Genomic DNA, 18,593 nt, shown 5'->3' on the forward strand with positions numbered 1-18,593 from the left:
AGGTTTTGGAAGAGATGGTAGCGGTCAAAGAGGGAGATTGTCCTGCCAAGTCCCTGACCCTGACTTGGCATCAGAAGAGAGAAGCTGCCCAGTTAGAGGGCTTGTGTAAGTCTCTCTACCAGCTGCTTTGACTTGTAGCTGCAATGTGCAAATAAAGATCTTCATTGCAAAGAGACTGCCTGGTGTTTTGAGCCTAAGGGCAAGAAGGGAGGGACCAAGCTCAAGACATACAGGGCCTTGATGGCCTTTTAGTTGTTAAGGTGGCCATAAATGTTAAATAAGAATAAAATAATAAGAATAAATAGAATGTTGGCTTACCATGTCTGGTTTTTCCCATGGACCAAGGATCCTTCATAGAAAAAGGTTCCAAATTCCCACCCCATAGCCTCAAGCAGAAGCCCCATCAGGCTGTAGAGCAAACTAATTCTGAAACTGGGGTAAATCACAGCACTTATTTGGATCATTCCTGCACTAAGTGACCAACTGGGGCATCACAAAAGGACACAGATCAGTCCTATGCACATGTTTCAAAGTAAAGAAAAACGCAGGTTAAGTCCTTCACATCGAACTGACCGAAAGTGAAAATTATAGAACAGGTGATGTCCCACGAAACATGGAACAAACAGTTTCATTATTGCTTCTTGAATACCATGAACATATTGCTAATAGTCATCAGTTACTATGCAAATTACCTTTAATTGCACTTGTTAAAAGCTGGGAATAGTATTCTACTATTTGAGAAAAAGAAAGAAATGAAAATGACTGGTACATGATGCAGGTTAAATGTTAAGAAAGAAAGATTATCAGACTTCTTTTCTCATTTATGGTAGTCACTATGATGCAAACAGAAAAAAAGTAAATTGGCATCTTTAAACCAGCATGCTAAAATTCTTGGATTTCTATAATTATGCTTTTGCAGTCTAAGATTAATCAGAAAAGTTAATGATGCAAAAAATTACATTTATAATCCAGCCTGAATACAGCTGTACAGCAAGCTAAGATCTAAGTGCTATTAAGGTAAATGGAATTAATGGGCTGTCCCCGACAATCTTTATATCTATCACTTACTAATTAACATGATTCTGTAAAGAATAATTTGTCGTGAGAAAAAAATATAAGAAAAGTAAGTAGGCTAAACTTGCCTTGGACAAAGCTGTGAACAGATTGTCCTACAGGCTGTACTACATGATGCAGTGGTGTTACTTTGCCACTTAAGAACTGCTGACTAGCACTGAAATCAGCAAACATCACTTATGCAATTTCTTACAAAATCAAGTTCTTATATCCACAAATGATAATGTCAACTTCAGCTAATAAGGACTAAGTAGAAGATGCTATAAAATGTGATAGTTAATGAAGAAAAATGAATGCAGTATCTTATCTGTGTAGATGACTCAGCACAGTTATGATGTTGGTACCTTTATTTCTACCAAGACTAATCCAATATATTTGTTTAATTCTTTTTTGGTTTTCACCTTGAGTTGACTGCATGGTATTTTAATAGTGCCTTTAATGGTTAAACTACTCAGTACTATATAAATAACAATAATTTATAGCAGGGATCACAGTATTAAACCTAAGTAGATCAAACAAAGCCAATATACAGTCATTATACCGAGTTGGATCAAGATGTAATCCGAGAGGCAATTTAGACTGGGCTTTCAAAATTAGACTAAAGAGTGGATTTAGAGTAGACCTATTTAAATCAATGAGACTTAACTGGATCCACTTGACCGAATATGAATAAGGGCTCATTATATCCCTCCCCAACCAGCTTGTGCAATCTCCTTAGTTATCTTTGCTTCAGTCACTATGCAGATGCAAATACTTAATTAGATGATTCTGCAATTATCTGGATGTAGAATTTGAGAGATTTAAAAAGACATTTTCAGACTTTCCAGGTCTCAGAGAAAATCTTCCATTCAAATAACTGCAGAAGCATCCAGTTCAGACATGGAACAGCAAGGCACAGGAAAATGAGTGAACAATCCAAGGACTGTTCTCAGTCTATTCCCATTGGACTTGGAAGAGAAAATAAATGAGAAACAGGCCCTTAATAATTTTAAATCCAAATGCAATACTTCATCTAGTTTATGGACTGGATCCTTCACTGTGGAATGACATGCTTGTTTTCTGCATATAACTCAAAATGAAAACTAGTAGATTGAGACGTGAAATCAAACTAGGTCAGTGCTACATCTGAATGGTATCTTGGGTTTAGTGGTATCTATTCACACCTTGAAAGAGATAGATACAGTTCCAAATGCTGGCTCCACAGAGGTACAATGAGACACTAGTAAATGAATAGTTATACTCTTGTGTACAGTACTTCTAATCCAGCCATGAGAGATCTTTGGCTGGCTGGCATCTCTCATCCTGACACACAAAAGCCATCCAGAGATCAAATTTCAAATCCCATCATCACCACTATTTGTATAGGATCTGTATTTACATTTGCCTTTGAATGCCGCAGTGTGATGTTACCTCTTGTTTTGCCAGCTCACACTACAGAAGCCAGAATGTTCATTGATTTATGACAGACATGCTTCTGATCCAAGGCTCAGGAGGATTTTTAAAGCCTATCTTGATATAATATACAGCTTCCATATAGCCTGAAGTGCCTGAACCTGCCTAATCTTGATAGCCAAGCAGGGTTGTGCCTGGTTGGAATCTGGATGGGTGACTTAATGTTGTGAACCATCCAGAGAGCTTCAGCCACAGGTGGTATAGAAAAGTAATTATTAATAATAATGACCCTAAGTACTATGCAAGTCAGATATTCCCAGGTTTTTTTGTTTTGTTTTGTTTTGTTTTGTTTTGTTTTGTTTTGTTTTTTTTGAAGGTTCATTTTTCTGCAGGATAGTATGCAGCAAGACACAGGACAAAACAATCCCATTGGAACAAACACAGGGTTCAACTCCAGCTATAAAACCATCTGCTTGCACAGAGAATATAATTAGAATGGGCTTTCCCAAGCCAGCACCCTTGGCCTGCAAACTAGTGTCACTCCTAGCCAACACTGAGTAGAATAGAACTGTGTTTGTTTATTACATTTCTATACAGCCCAATAGCTGAAGCTTTCTTGGTGGGAGTCACAGTCCAGTAGAGGTTGGGGAAAAGTGATTCAGGGCACAATCCTATGACTGTGGACAGAAAGAAACCTTTTTCTCTCTGAACAGGACATCCTCTTCAGACATGAAGGGAGAGCAAATATGGGGAAAGATCACACAGAGGGGATCTCCAAAGAATGTCTCTTAGCCCTGCTAGCACCCCCTTTTCCTTGAACACGGAGCTCCATATACTGAGGCTTCACACAGAGAAGGGTGCATTGTCTCCTGGTATTTTGGAGAAAATACTGTAAAATCATTAAAATTTGAGACAAATGATTCAGTTCTGTTAAACATGAAAGCAATTATTTAAATTGCTAAGTACACTCTTATTTTTTAGTGACACTGACTTTCTATTTACATTTTAGATGCTAAGTTGATTAGAAGCACAGCTTCAAGTTCATTCAATTAAAACTGTGAAATAATATAAAAAGTTTAGAATACTAATGCAGCATCTTAGCTTTGTCTTTAACGTGCCAGTGAGTAAAGAAAATAGAACTCAATGAGAACAGCTATTTTGGGTATATAGTGTAGATAATTAAGTGATAAGGGGAGTTGTTTTTAGTTGAATATAATTTCTCACTTAGGGAAAATCTATTATCATACCAAAATAAATATTAATTGCACTGTTGCATACTCAAATACACTGACAAATGTTTAGAACTATCTCCTCTGCACATACCCACATAAGATTACCTCTGAAAATTAGGGGATAGCGTCATTGTCAACACAGGCCTGGATGATTGACATAAAGGACAGAGATTGCTCTACAGCTGCTCAGAAGCAGTCAGTTATGAAAAGGGCGAATGGCTCCCAGTGAATCGATCCAGCCAATCCTGTTGCTCTGAGCTCACAGACCAGGAATCCATTGCCCCTTCTCCTGCCCCAGAGCTCTCCACAGTATGGAATTGAGGCCCTGGTGCCTCTGTCCATCACAGGTGGCCTATCTACTGCTAGGGTGAAGCGCCTTGAAGGCAACTGTAAGGTATCTTCAGGGGCAGTGCTTCACAAAATGGATGCCATTGACTTGTGAGCAGGAAAGTCAGCAAGGGGGGCACCTGCATGTACTATGACACTGGGGGTTAAACCAGACTCCTAAGCTTGGTTATATCATCCAGAAAGTGCCAAAGTAAAGGAACCAGAACCAAACAGATAACAACAACAAAGCCTTTTGCTGTTGAGTGAACCTTTTCAACACTTTAAATAGTCACCACATGGGATGGGAAAATACAAAGCAGAACTACAGTAAAAGGGAAAGTGGGTTTAGATGTTGACTCCCATGCCATGGTGCCAACAAAATGTTCCCACCACCACTGCCATTCAGCCAGGAGAAAAGAATCTATTGGTACCAGTTGAACCTTGATCCTCATAGAACTAGCAGATTGGGGTTGAAAAGCAATTTCCATCAAGACCATGGCATAGGGAACAACGGGTTAAAAGAATTCTCTACATGTATTCAGTCCTGATTGGACATTCATTCCAGCTATTTTTGAAAACCATGTAACACCAACCTGCATGTTCAATGTCATACATACTTTGCCCCTAAGATATAAGCCTGCCCCTACCTGAGTGCAGCGTCTTTACTTTCCACAGTATCTTTGATAAATGGTTGATGAAGGGAAAAATGGAATACTACAAAAACAAAGGCATGAAATGCAGAGGTATCCTACATAATTTTCATTACTAGAATCACTTCATCAAGGAAAAGAAACAAGGAGGCCATCCAACCAAAGCTGCCAGGCCACAGTTCCTATGCAGAAAATGTGTTTACAACAACTATAATATTTTGCAGTACTGTTTGATAAACAATGTTTTGTTGCAGTGCTATTTGGAATCAGGGGAAACTTCTTATCTGATCATGACTTTCCTAATCCTCATATTGATGTTTTCTCCAAAGAAACATGCCATCCCTGTTAGGTTTATCTCTGTTGACTAAGTGCAACAGTGTTTTCCCCAAATGTGGGCCTTCTCTTTTACTATAAACCCTCTCTTTTAAGAGACAATGTATTCTATCTGTGTATCTTCTTAATGATGCATTGCATTTATAAGTGGAAGGATTGTTAAAAGCTGTTTTCAGGCTTAAAAGAATATATTTTAGTACAGTGTTAGAGGTCTCATAGTCCATTTTTATCACCTTCAGTTATAGGAATCTTGAGTTTTAGGAAACAATCACAGCTGGCCATCCTAGTGTAGACAGTATTCCCTATACTGACCAACCATTCGACTTGTTACGATATCTGTCCATAGAGGACAAGGGAGAGAGAGATCTGATTTCAAAGCTTTTCTTGTTTTTTCACCTCAGACAAAAAGTATATACCCTATCCTATCCTATCATGCCAAAGCAATTATGGTTGAAGAATAATCATTGGTTATTTGGTTTCAGCATTTTATTTCTCTGTACTAGATCAATTATCAAGGGAATTCTAATTCAGTGAATATATCATTAAGTTATAGAAATATTCATCCAAATTATATGCAGCTTACATAATTTTAGAGACCTACTCATAGTTTTAACAGTAGCAGCAGATGTTTGAAACCCTGTGTAATGCAGTAATGTCTCTCAGTGCTAATTTTGACATTCTCCTCCAGTGTAAACTTTTCCAAACTGGATTTCTGCCGATTTAATGGAAGCACGCAACGAGCATATGTTCTGCTCAAGTAACTGTGTGAAGTTCAAAGTATCATATCTAAATAGCCTGCAATCTCTCATGCCTTCAAGGCACCACACTCTTGGAAATGACTCCTTAATTTGAAGCCAACATAAAACTTTAATTTATTGAAAAGTGCTGCTGCTTTTTGATGGGAAAGCAATTTCAATGTACCCAGTGGAGAATGATGTCAAGGCTTAATTAAAAGCAGCAATTCACATATGAACTTCATCCCCACTTAAATATGCCCCATGTTCCAGTTGCAGAGAGAAAAAGAATTGTTTAAAGACCAGTTACAGTACATACCACTATGGATGTATAATATCTATAACTATTTTATAGAATACAAAATATGCATATGGGAAAAGTTTGGCCATTTAACAGTCCCAAAAAAGGAGGGAAAAAGAAGACACAGTTTGGACAAAATGTGTATATACTAATTGGCATCATGTGCAGATGCATGCAGAAATTATTATTATAATTTAAACAGGAATACAACTTGCCAGGTAGTTATGGTCCACCAAGTGGACAGCTGTAAAAGGGGAATGACTACTAGTCTTGATGGCTATATGCTGCCTCCAGTATTAGAGGCCATATGCCTATGTATACCAGTTGCTGGGGAGCATGGGTGGGAGGGTGTGGCTGCATTCATGACTGTTTTGTGGGCAGCTGATTGTCTACAGTGTAAGCTGTAGACAATGTTGGTCTAGATCAGGGGTCCTCAAACCTTTCCACCAGGGGCCTGCGGGTGCTGGGCGTGGGCCAGAAAGGTGGTGCTGGTGGTGCGAGTGGGTGCGCATGCTGAGGCGGGGGTGGGTGGGGGCAGGCACGCGCATGAGGCAGCGGCTTGCTCGCTTGGAGATCGTTTTCTCTGAACGGGAATACCCCTGCCTCCCCATGCGCGGGGCGAGGTGGGGGGCGGTGGGCGTGGGTGCACACGTGCACAGTGGGTCCAAATGGACATGGTGGGCCGGATAAATGGGCATGGTGGCCCAGATCCGGCCCCTGGGCCGTAGGTTGAGGACCCATGGTCTAGATGGACCACTGGCCCAATCCGGCGTGGCTTCTCTTATGTTCTTAGTAGGGAAGGTGACCTGGCTGCTGCTCAGTCTCTTGTCAGTTCCTATGGTTGGTGGGACACTGCAAGGCACCTGATGGTTATCCCTTATTAATGTTACTCTTTATCTTTAAACTAGACTTGAGTGGATAGTCCTTCAACTACAGCATACTTCAAACAGAGAACAGTCGTCTGTAAAGCAGAACAAATGGCCATCTAATTTGGTAATGAGACTTGGGCATGGTTTAAAATACAGGACAGGTGTATTCCATTCTCATCTCTCTACCATTTTATAGGTCTCTGGTAGTGAATATTGTAATCATTCCACACATCTGAGAAGCTTAAAATCCTAGAAGAAGGAAGAAAAGAGAGAGAGAGATGGTAAGGGGAGACCCATAAAGCATTCTTTGTAGAAGAAAAAAATCATAACAAGTACTGCATATGAAAAATGCAATTAAATGTGAAGTTTATTTAGTTAGAGATGATGTCTACAGGGTTAAAATAAATGTTTCAAAAGAGGTCATTTTAAAGAAGGATAACAGTTTTGCATCCTACTTTTTTCTGAAAGTCTGCAAAGTAGATTATGAAACTTGTGGCAATCATTTAAGTGTAAAATATTAAAATCTTAAAACTGGAAAAATCAAGCTGTAATATCTACGTCTACAGCTTTCATAGCCCTCCAATAGGGCTGAGAATGATACAGGAGATCTGGCAGAGAATGGCACCAGGTAAATACTTGGGGAGGGACCTGCCAGTATACTACTTACATATATACCACTCATGTGTTCCAAGGGCCTGTGTCAAGGGTAGGCATATGTGGGCTCCACCAGAAGAATGGGGAAGAAGTTATTAAGGCTCAGTGTAGTGAACTTCCCTAGTGTCCAAAAATCAGAACGGCCTTCAAACTTGCTAGGAAGAGCCCCTAACAACAGACAATTGTTGAAGATGCCTTTATCATTCTGTAGACAAGGCCTGGTTTTCAATAAGAGCAAAACTTGAGAGAGAGCAGGAATCTGGGTACGTACTTACAGAATCTGCAATCATATGAGAGAGAAACTTTGTAGCATTTGTTGGAAGAAGTGTCCTCCTTTACTCTCAGCCTGGGGAAAAGAATTGATGCTTGCCCAGACAATTTTGGAGGCCATAAAGCATTCCTTGGCACATCCAAGGAACAAATATACCCACAGAGAAGCAGAATGTAAGCCACCTTCCACCTGTTTATATTCTGAAGTCACATTTCATCACTATTGTTAATAAGCTGTGAATCATCTTTGACACAGGTGTTTAATTTCTTCCAAATATCCTAAACTCCAAAGTAAGGTGCCTTGGTTGGTCCAGACCCCTGGAAATAAAACAGAAGGCATGGACCCACACTGCAGCAGGTGCCCATGGGCAAAAGCTCCCTGAATTTGTTCTCCTGCCTCTTACTTTGGTCCAGATAATTGTGGTAATGAGAAGGAGGCTCAGTAGGTGCTGCGGCCCACTCGCTCTCTGGTTCTCTGCCAGGCAAGGAAGGAAGTGGGAGCTGTGATGAGAGAGAGGATGACGAGCAAGAGGTGATTGTGGTGGTGAGCAGGGAGACCAACTGAGGAACGGGGCCTGTGAAGGGAGTCTTGCCTCAAGGGCACTCAAAAATCCGGAGCCAGCACAGCCTATTACACTCAACAGGCTGTTCCAAATTTACTCATTCACTGAAATTAGGACTAAGCTGATACCAGCCCAATATATATGGTCAATCAGAGCCTAAAATCAGAAGGCTGAGGTATGACTGTGGCAGAGTACTGAATGGCCAGTGAGACCCTTTCCTGCTACCATACAATATCTTCTTATATGTAGTTTACATCTGGAAAGGGGATAAAGTTCTGTAGGAATGATTAGAATTAAGCAAACAAGATGGCCAATTTCAAATTGGGATCACTGAACCAAATATTAACACTTGCTATTGCTAAAAGAACAGAGATTTTATTGATTATTTTTAACTACATAAAAGTGAGACTATCCCTCTTTTAAGAAAGAGATAAAAAGACTTCAGAGAGTTACATCCACAGGTTCCTTTCCTCTGATGGAAAGTATTTTTCCATCAAAGGAAGACTCTTCTGTCCTTTGTATGAAAAGAAAACTTTGATTCCAACCCAATGTGTGTAAGTTTTATAAAACCATAACAACAGGGAGTTAAAACTCTCATTTAACACTTAATTTGAAATCTGTTTGTAAATATCTGCTTTTGGAAGCAACAACTGATCTGAACAAGGGACCATTGAAATAAAAATTATCTGCCTCCCCCTACATTAGAGATACAATAAATCCATACTGGAAGAAAATTAACAATCCAAAATATTAAGGATCATTTCTGAACAGTTTTCTTCAAGAACAATAGTGCTCACTTTGGAAACATGTATACAAAAATTGAAGTTTAGCATGGCTCCTGAACTTGGATGACATGCAAAATTGTGCAGTGTTCCATATTTTGGAGAATAGACTCAATGGCATTATAGGCCCCTTCCAACGCTACTGTTGTATGATTCTGTGAAATAAAGAAGTAGTTTCTGTTCACCATCTAATTCCTAATCAAAGGAATGTAACCTTAGATGGAATTCTGAAGCATTTCAAAGGCGAAAAAAAAGATTATCTGTGTCACTTCATTCAAAAGTATTAGGTTATAATTCTCTTTTTTGCAAGCAATGAGTAATGATCTGTTTTTCTCACTTTGCACCTTCCAAAGAGATGGATGAAAACCTAAAATGAGAGGCGTTGCTTGCAATACTATTTTCTATCAAGATAAATGAGACTCCAACCCAATTGCTAAATTGCAACCAGTATAATAGGGAAAGATGAGTACATTAGTAATTTGTAGAATTACATGGATAGGACATTTAGGGAACAATGCTAGTGCCCTAAACTCTCCAAACTCAGAGGACTGTGGGCAGAGCAGGAGCAGCATGGAGGGGAATGCCAGTTTCGACTGCCTAATGGTGTCTCCTGATCCAGCAGGAGAGATTGTTGGGGTGAGAAGCTAATTATGCTGTCACCAGTTCTGGTTACTGATCACAGAAGGCCAAAATTGATGCTTCTTAAATCCACGCCTATTTGGCTGTCTAACTGAGCTGCTTTGGAACAGAGGGAAGAGGCTGATGTGCTACCAGGATATATGGAATCTTGGTTGCACCAGTCTCCTCCCTCCCTCTTTGTTCCCTCTCCCCATACTCACCAACCTCCACTAAAACCCTTTTCTGAAAGCACCCAGCATGGTCCGCCCTGTTTTAGCTGCACGGTGTGCGAGGAGGTATATAAGAATGGATCCCCAACACCAAGTTCATACAGTTTTCTTACACCTTGTGTCTGGGATCCAAGCAATGCTACAGTCCTCCAGCCACTGTCTAGGGTAAGACAGTCCAGCGCATGAGCCATAGGCCACATACAGCCCCTGAGGCCTTGTTCTGTGGTCCTCTTGCTGCTTCAGGCTCCTCCACCCCACCACCAAGTCAAGATCCCAGCAATGGCATAAGCATGATTGTGGCAAGCTCTCACGAAGCTGCCATCCCATCCTGCTCGCTTCCTGAGGGTGGGTTGGCGGCCTCGCGAGAGCTCGTGCCAGCATGCCCAGCCTTCTCCTGTTGATGAACACTAAGGTGCTCAGCTCCTGGATGCCTTTGCGCTCATCATATGGAGAGGTGTGGGGCTGCCACCCTGATGGCTTCTCCCTAGTGGAGTTCGCGGCCCCACGCCGTTCCAGCGGATGGGTGCAAAGGTGCCCAGGAGCTGAGCATCTTAACAGTCATCAGCAGGATCAGGGGAGGCACACTGGGGAGCACACATGTCCACAAAGTGTTGTCAAGCTCATTCTAAGACCTCCTATCAGGGTTTCCCTTGTTTAATGATTAATTAAATACATGGATTGTATATATTAAATAAATATACTGCAAGGACTTTCACTATTTATTTATTTAAAACTTTTTTATGCCATCATCTGTGTGTGGCATCTCAGAATGGCTTACAAACATTAAAATTAAACATGAATAAAAAATTAATACAAATATAAAACAATATATAAACAAAAAATAAATTAAATCAAGAGCGACTGATTAAAACTATTAAAATACTAATTTTTAAAATAACACTTAAATAAAAAGGTTTTGACCTGGTGCCAAAAAGAATATAGGCTCAGTGCCAGGCAAACCTCTCCGGGGAGCGCATTACACAATCTGGGTGCCACCGCAGAGAAGGCCCTATCCAGGGTAGATGTCCTTTTTACCTCCCTCAGGGAAATTCATTGCACGGTCTGTGTCCTCATGCCATCCTTGAGGTGTGAAACATTGGATTGCCCTGGTCCAGGGGCCATACATGCTCTGCATGGGCTCAGTCCAATAGAAATTTAAATTGGAAGACATTCCACAACTGTTGGAGAATACTGGGCGTTTTAGGAGTTCTTTCTTTCTCAATATACACAAGATTGTAAACAAAATTGCTTCCTATTATCCTAAAACTTTAAAGAAAAATCTTTTTATTATGTCAGGAACACTGTCAGCATTACAATGAAGTGAGCATTTTGCATAAGATGCCCTTTGGCGTCTATTTTATGTAAACTATTTAAAATTATGTATAGAGGATGAGAAATTTCATGCTTCCAATATTTTGTTTTTACTTTATTCTATCTGGAAAGTTTAAGGATGCATTATTATTTTCAAAAGCACCTAAAGCCCTGCCATCATTTTAAAATACTCTTAAGAAGTCAATGGTAGGATTAGAAGCATCATCTCTTGACCTAAACAGTATTATTCTACATCTGTGACAGCCATGTTCTTTTTTTTCTTTTTACTCTAGAATAGACATAGACAGGTGATCTGGATTAGTACCCTTGCATGGGAGGGCCTGCAATACCGTAGAGTAAAACTAATAATAAAGACGAAGATGACAACAATGGTATGGCATGGCTTGGAAGTAATGTCCGTTTTGGCCTTCTGTGACTAGTAAATAGGAACACTGACAGCTACTGAGCCTTCCTGAGTTTCATCACCAGCTCTCAGTCCTGCTCTGTTGGAGGACAAAATATCAGAACAAGTCTTTAGGTTGCCAGTCTGGCAAACCTGCAGAGAATAGATCAGGCACAGAGTTTATTTGATACCTTAATTTTTCACTTGAGCTAGAATATAAATGTCAAGATTCAGCCATAAACTATTCTTCATGGCTGATGGTTTCTGCTTTTCACATCTTAGTGTTAGGACTGTACAGGTAACTTCTGTGAAGTCATTTTGGGAGTTCAGATGAGCTCATCCAACAATGGGAGGAAAGACGTCACTCAGTTGTAATTGGTTGAAATTATTTAGATGTTTTGACACTGCTTGCTCTGAAGAGTTATTACTCATGGTGGTCTACTTCATACAGATGTCAGAGGAGTAACAAGGGACAGAATTACTGAACTGAGATCTCTCTACTAAATTGCATTCTGTTTACTGGATTTACACAAAACATCAACATAACTGCTGGTTAGATGAACTTTCCCCTGAATTGCCCCAGTAGAAACATAATAGTAACTACTTGCTTGCTGTAATTTACAAATAATTAGCAAGTGGTAGAAGCACACATTCCCTCCTACTCTCCTTCCCTCGCTGATGTGAATTCTTCCTTTCACTTGCCATGTTTCACTAATTTGGCAGTGTATTTTTATAACACTCTTCCTCCAAGGAGTTTAGGGTGCATACACAGAGATATACTCAGACAAGATAATTGCACTTTGGTCCCACTGAAATCACTGGGGATCAGCCTTCTTACTCTAGATGAAATCCACTGTTCTTCCTACTCCACTGTCTTGTTGCAAAAACCTTGTGATTGACCCAAGATCACACAATCACTTCTGGCTGTATGGCAATTTGAAATTGGGTCTACTATGCTTATCACTATTCCCTCTTAACATGGTAAATTAATCTCAACTATTGGCTCTGTGTAAGACTAGAACATAACATTAAGACAGCCATGCATCCTCTCATTCATCATTCCATTCCTACAATGGCCAGCAATATTTTGTTCATGAATTCTTTCATAGAACTTGTGAGCTGACCTATAGCTGAAACCCTCAGGGCAATAAGAACTTAAGAAGAGCTTAAAAATGGCAGATCAGATCCAGGGCCCTCTAGTCCAGCATTCTGATCACCCAGTGGCCAACCAGCTGCCCAAAGGAAACCCATAAACAGGACTTAACTGCCATAGGACCTTCCCACTCAACACACAACAAGCCACTAGGAACCAAGAGCAGTCAGAAACACAATACAAGAAACCCAAGCCTCCCAACAACACAGGTAGCTTCAGGTGAACTGATAATGCTACCCCACTTTTCTGACTGAACTCACATATGGAAATATTTGCTTGTGTTTATCCGTGGTTAATCAGTGCAGATGTACCATTAAACTGAGGCTAAAGTCAATGCAGGAAGAGAATTTGTGCTGAAGAAATGAGAGAAAAACATTCTCAATACTGGTTTATAATTCCCACAACTGCTTTACAGTTCATAAAATATTTTAGCACTGATAAAGTGGTTAGTGATATAGCAGTTAGTTGTTCAACTCCAGGTTCATAAGTTTGATTGCAGACTGCTTTATGTTTTACACATGAATGTGACGGTTCAGTATAAAAGAAGACAAGGGCATTGCTTGTAAATAAGATTTATCAAAGCTATGCTAAGATGGTGGAACACTGAGGGATGGACTGAGGTACGTCTTATGACCACAGACTCTAAGCTATTGCTATCATTTCTAAAATGCAAAAACAAATTTGTATTTATGGTAAGATGTAATCATCCTAATGCATGAACCACCAAACAAATTCGTATTAAATACAAGTCACTAAAATAATTTAAAATATCAAATGCCACTGAACTTCAGCTGTCAACCACAGACCAACACTAATTGCATGTCAGCTAGAAAATTCTAAATGCCATTGCATGTCTGCTACTACAACATAACAACTGCTCAATACTGTTAACATCAAAGTACACTCATTGTCACAGGTAAAATACATTTAAATACTAAATGTATTACATTTTGACAGCAACTTATGTCAAATATGAAAATAACATAAAATTGTTAATATAAATAGCAATAACCAGATAACAAAAAATGATATAAATTAGCAATTACTTATTTGACTTATTTGAGTGATAGGTGATTGTCTGACAGCCTCTTTGTGGTGAAAACAGATAAAAAACAATTGTTTGAACAGGCTGAAAATGCAAGCCATTTCCATGACTGAAATTTAGTAGCACACTGTGCTGAACGCTTCCAAGCCAATTAGATAAGATATGTGCTTAATCCTAAGTGATGGCTAGTGAGGATAAGTGAGAATAGTTCAGGTAAAACTTTATGCTGAACTGAAGCATCTTCAAGCACTCTTTCTTCTCCAGACACAATTTGGTCCTTTGCTTTTAACTTGTAGATGTGAAAAGAGATGGCAAATGGCACCAAAAATACCTATTTATTTATTCTCTCTGCTTTGGCATTTGATAGCAAGTCATACCAGCTCCAACTTAGCAATTCCATTGAGATACTGACTGTGCACACAGAACAGCATAGAACCAAGAGCTACTTCATTCACTAAATTTTTTAGGGGCAATACTATGCAAGCAATTTGTATGTCTGTTTCCCAGTTGCACATTCCACATTCCCATTGTTTTATGCATGGTTAGAATCTAATCAAGAAGGCAACAGAAAGCTGTCCAAACACACTCACACTTCTATGAGCAGATAGATCTGGCATTGCAAAGTTTCCCTCACATTTTGACTTGTCACTACAATATTTTGAATATTTTAAAAGGCATTGGCTATCCATTTCAGAAAATATTCCACCTGGGATAGAAAGGCATGCTTTGGCAGTAGCTGAGCTACAAGTGATACGGAATGAAATTAGACAGCTGCAGCAGCTTATGATATACTTTACAGCCATTTCTAGGTGATGCTTTCTAAATCATGGATACTGCTATTTATACTCTGATTAGAATCAACATGTGTAAATTATGTGTACACACTGGTTCAATATGAACCCACTTCCAAATCATCAGCATGTCCAGATCTTTCTTATGAGAAGAAAGACTTCCTAGGTAGTGCCATTTCAACTTCTATGGAAAAGATAACAGCAAAGCCAGCTGCGTCTACATGGCAGCTTATACACACAGCAGCTATAAACTGTGACATGCCAGGCCATGCAAAAGTTGTGTGGTGTTTCTGTAGACAATCTGGAGGATCCACATGGCAAATGGTGCTACTCATTATGGCTGCAACAGCTTACTGAAGTGTGTAGGTGATCTCTAAAGGGTGGAAAGGACTGTTTTGGCAAACTGTGGCTAAAAAAGAATCAAACAATTTCTTATCCAGGTATTCTCTAGCTCAAGCTTCTCCAAACTTGTGCGTTTCAGACATGTTTGAACTGTAACACCCAGAATTCACAGTCAGTGGCCCTGCTGGATGGGAAATCTGGGAGATGCTGTCCAAATCCTCTGAAGGCCACCAGGCTGGGCAAGGTTGCTCTAATAATGCTTTTGTTTATTCATGTTCTTCTTAGGTGACGGTCTATTTGTCTTGTTTATTCCAGCTGAGAGGTGTAGCCAGAGCAACCACGAGAACTGAATCTCTAAGGTCCTCGTTCATAAGAATGTAGCACCATAAAGAACAAACTGGGGTCTTGCTGATGACTACAGTGGAGCTGATTGTAATTTCCTCCACTCATCATGTGACAAGTGTCTTTTTTGAGCCATCCAATGACATGAGTTACCTAAAACATCTAGAAAAGGGCTGAGAAAACTGTGGCCTTCCAATAGTTTTGGTCTACAACTCTCATCAGGCCTTGCCACCACAGCTAATAGTGAGTAATGATGGGATTTGTAGGCCGAATCATTTGGACTGCCAAGAGTTGCCCACCTGTGATTTGGATAATTATCTTCAGCACAATATTATTCTTCTGCAAGCAGTCAGTTCAGACATGTGGGCAAAATTTATCTCACCCTTTCCTGGCAGCTGTTGGGCAGAAAGGGAGCGAGCGAATGAGACAGGTGCCCTCGCCAGTGCCTTCGGCCAGCTCCAGTCCCACACAGGTTTCAATTATACCCATGGTCAGTATGCAGCCAGCCACTGGGCACCACAAATCCCCTCCAAAGCGAAACAGCTGTTGACAAAAAGTCAATGGCCTGACTGATTAGTCAGAAGCAGGTGCATAGTCAGTCCTGTCTCTTTGACGGGGGCTTGCTCTGGGTGGATTTTTGGCTCTTCCTGCTCTGTGACCTTCTATGCCAACTCTAATAATAGCAAAAATAACAATAGGAAAGTCCTGAATATGTTCCTTGTAGAAGCATTTATAATGATTATCATGAGGAAATAGTCCTCTCAGATAATATTTTTACGTTTTCTGAAACTATTTAGCCTCTTCAGAATTCCTGTGGGTCCCCAATGTTCAACAGTTTTAAGGGAAAGAGAATTATTTCTTTCCATTCACTGGCTCTACGTATCATTAATTATTTCATGATACAGTAATATGATAGGCACCAAATCAATCTTGAATATGCATTTTAGTGCATTTTACCCCTTTATGTTTCTGACCTACATTGGCCTTGCAGTTCAACAATTTTGACACAGATTAGTACAGCACATAAAACATGGCAGCTGCTTACTCAAAGAACCCTCTAAAACACATTAAAAATATATTTGCAGTAAATTCTCAGAAAATGATATTCCTCTGAACGGACAGTTTGCTCTGGAGTATTCATTTTAAGGCAGGTGCCTTTAGGCAGCAAAATATCACATTAGCTCTAGGAGTCTTCAACTGTAAATGCCAGAGGCTACTGAAATTTCTGCAGAAGCATGGCTTCCTAACTCCTTATGCTGACCATGGGCTAGCAACGACAAGAGCATGGCATCAGTAATATTTTTCCCTTTCCGTTAACAGGTCAGTAGCTTTACCTGATTGGGTATTTGCCTTTTTCATGAAAAAAATAATTTACATTCTTGGAATTAATCCCCACAGGATGTTGTGATGGCCACCATCACTGAAGGCTTTCACATGGGGTAAATAGGCTGATGGAAAATGCATCTGTCAATGACTGTTAGACTTAGAAAGAGCTATGAATGGTTCAGAGGCAGCAAACTTATTTCTCCATCAGTAGACTTCCAAAGTTTTTCCCTACCTCTTTTGAATCTTCTCTACCCAGAGCCAGCTCTGGCACTTTTTTGGACATAAATGAGTTGCAGAACTGTGGCCAAGAGATGTGCATGTTCTTGTTCTGAAACTATACAGAAAAGGAGGAAAAGTTGGAACACAAATTCCTGAAACCCTGCAACACAGCAAATGCAAAAATTCTGCAAGATGAGAATGTATGTTTGCTCTTACTGATTATGATTTGAAGAGTATTTGAATGACCTGGGATGAATTATGCTTTATTTAGAAAACATAGCACATCATGTATGACATACTCTTACATGGCATTTCCACAAAATTTCTTCCATGCTCTAGCGTGTTCCGGATTACATCTTAGAATTAAAACCATCCGGTAGTCTTTGCCTGAGATGACTTCAACAAATCCCCTTGTTTTATAACCATTTCTTTTTCTGAAAGAAGTATTTTAAGAAAGCTTTGTTTTGACACTAAGATATGACAAAAATACTTTATTCCAAGCATTAAATGCACTTCTGGGAGAATGTCAGAATCATGCCATTTATCTCCCTCTGTGTAATGACTGTTTGAAGAAGAGTAACTTAAAATTGAGAGACATTTATCTCTGTTACACATGTGTGAATGGGTATCCCTTCTGTGCCCATCCTCCTCATCTCATCTTATGAGGGTGGGTGGAAAGTCCTGGGGCACAGCTTTACTGCAGTAAAACAGAAGACTTTGGGCCTGTTACTGACTTGTATAATATTTAGTACATAATACTTGAACACTGCTCTGCTATCTTACTGTGTGATTCCTTGTCAAGATAATTTCATACACAAGAGTTAAAAATGGAATTGTGCAAATATTATCAACAACCTCCCCCACTATACCTGAGGATGAGCACAGCTTGCAAGAGGTTCCTTTAAAATTAAAGATATATCTCAAGTGAAACTGTATGCTTACCTTTAAGGGGCAATAGAACATAACACTGATTTATGAATCAACAATTGAACCAATATGGCTCACTGGCTATTGAAATGCAAATGTATGTATTTGTTATATAAATACGGTATCATAAGTTTAATTGTGCACATGAAATAGAAATCGCATTTACTATTTGTTTCCAGTTATTTTTATATGAACTGCCCAAAGCATTCTCAGGGACAGCTTCCCCAATCTGTGGCTGACAGCGTATCTATTAGAAAAGCACTTTATTCTTTTATTTTAAAAGACTTAAAGGGCTACATATAACAAAACAATACCCTTCATAACAATTGCAGACAGACTGCCAACAAAAGACTGTAAGGAGCACAAGCAGTCTGAAAGCAATGCAGCTCTTTAAAATGCCAGGGCTTGAAAACAAAGTTCAATCATTTTGGAATCTCAAAATATAACTAGTTGATTAGGACAGTGAACAACTGTAGTGCGGGCAGGTTTGGGGGAGTCTGTAGGCAGATGGTCTGAGCACCTTGGAAGCCCTCCTTGAGGGCAAAAATGTTCACCTCTAAGCTTGATGGCCAGCACTGATAATGGAGAAGCAGCAGCAGTGTTGCTGCTATAGATCTGTGCCATGTCCTTCGAATTTACCCTGTTGAATAGTTAAAAGACCCCTTTTGTGAGCTGATTTTTGAACACAGAAATGTCTGGATCTAC

The 18,593-nt window shown here is 39.7% G+C and overlaps 1 protein-coding gene and 1 non-coding gene across 2 annotated transcripts in view; one reads left to right on the plus strand and one right to left on the minus strand.

The window, feature by feature from the left end:
* Nucleotides 1-18,593, minus strand: part of ZNF385D (zinc finger protein 385D) — a 178,673-nt gene that overhangs the window by 103,567 nt on the left and 56,513 nt on the right. The window contains 1 exon segment of the mRNA XM_044449404.1: nt 16,936-17,076. Within this exon segment, the coding sequence (XP_044305339.1) occupies nt 16,936-17,076 (141 nt within the window).
* On the plus strand, nt 9,181-9,282 carry LOC123033074. Its single transcript, XR_006416567.1, has one exon. It is a non-coding gene; the product is annotated as a U6 spliceosomal RNA (small nuclear RNA).

This window comes from Varanus komodoensis, unplaced genomic scaffold (assembly GCF_004798865.1).
Source record: "Varanus komodoensis strain SLA01 unplaced genomic scaffold, ASM479886v1 scaffold58, whole genome shotgun sequence".
Classification (NCBI taxonomy): Eukaryota; Metazoa; Chordata; class Lepidosauria; order Squamata; family Varanidae; genus Varanus; species Varanus komodoensis.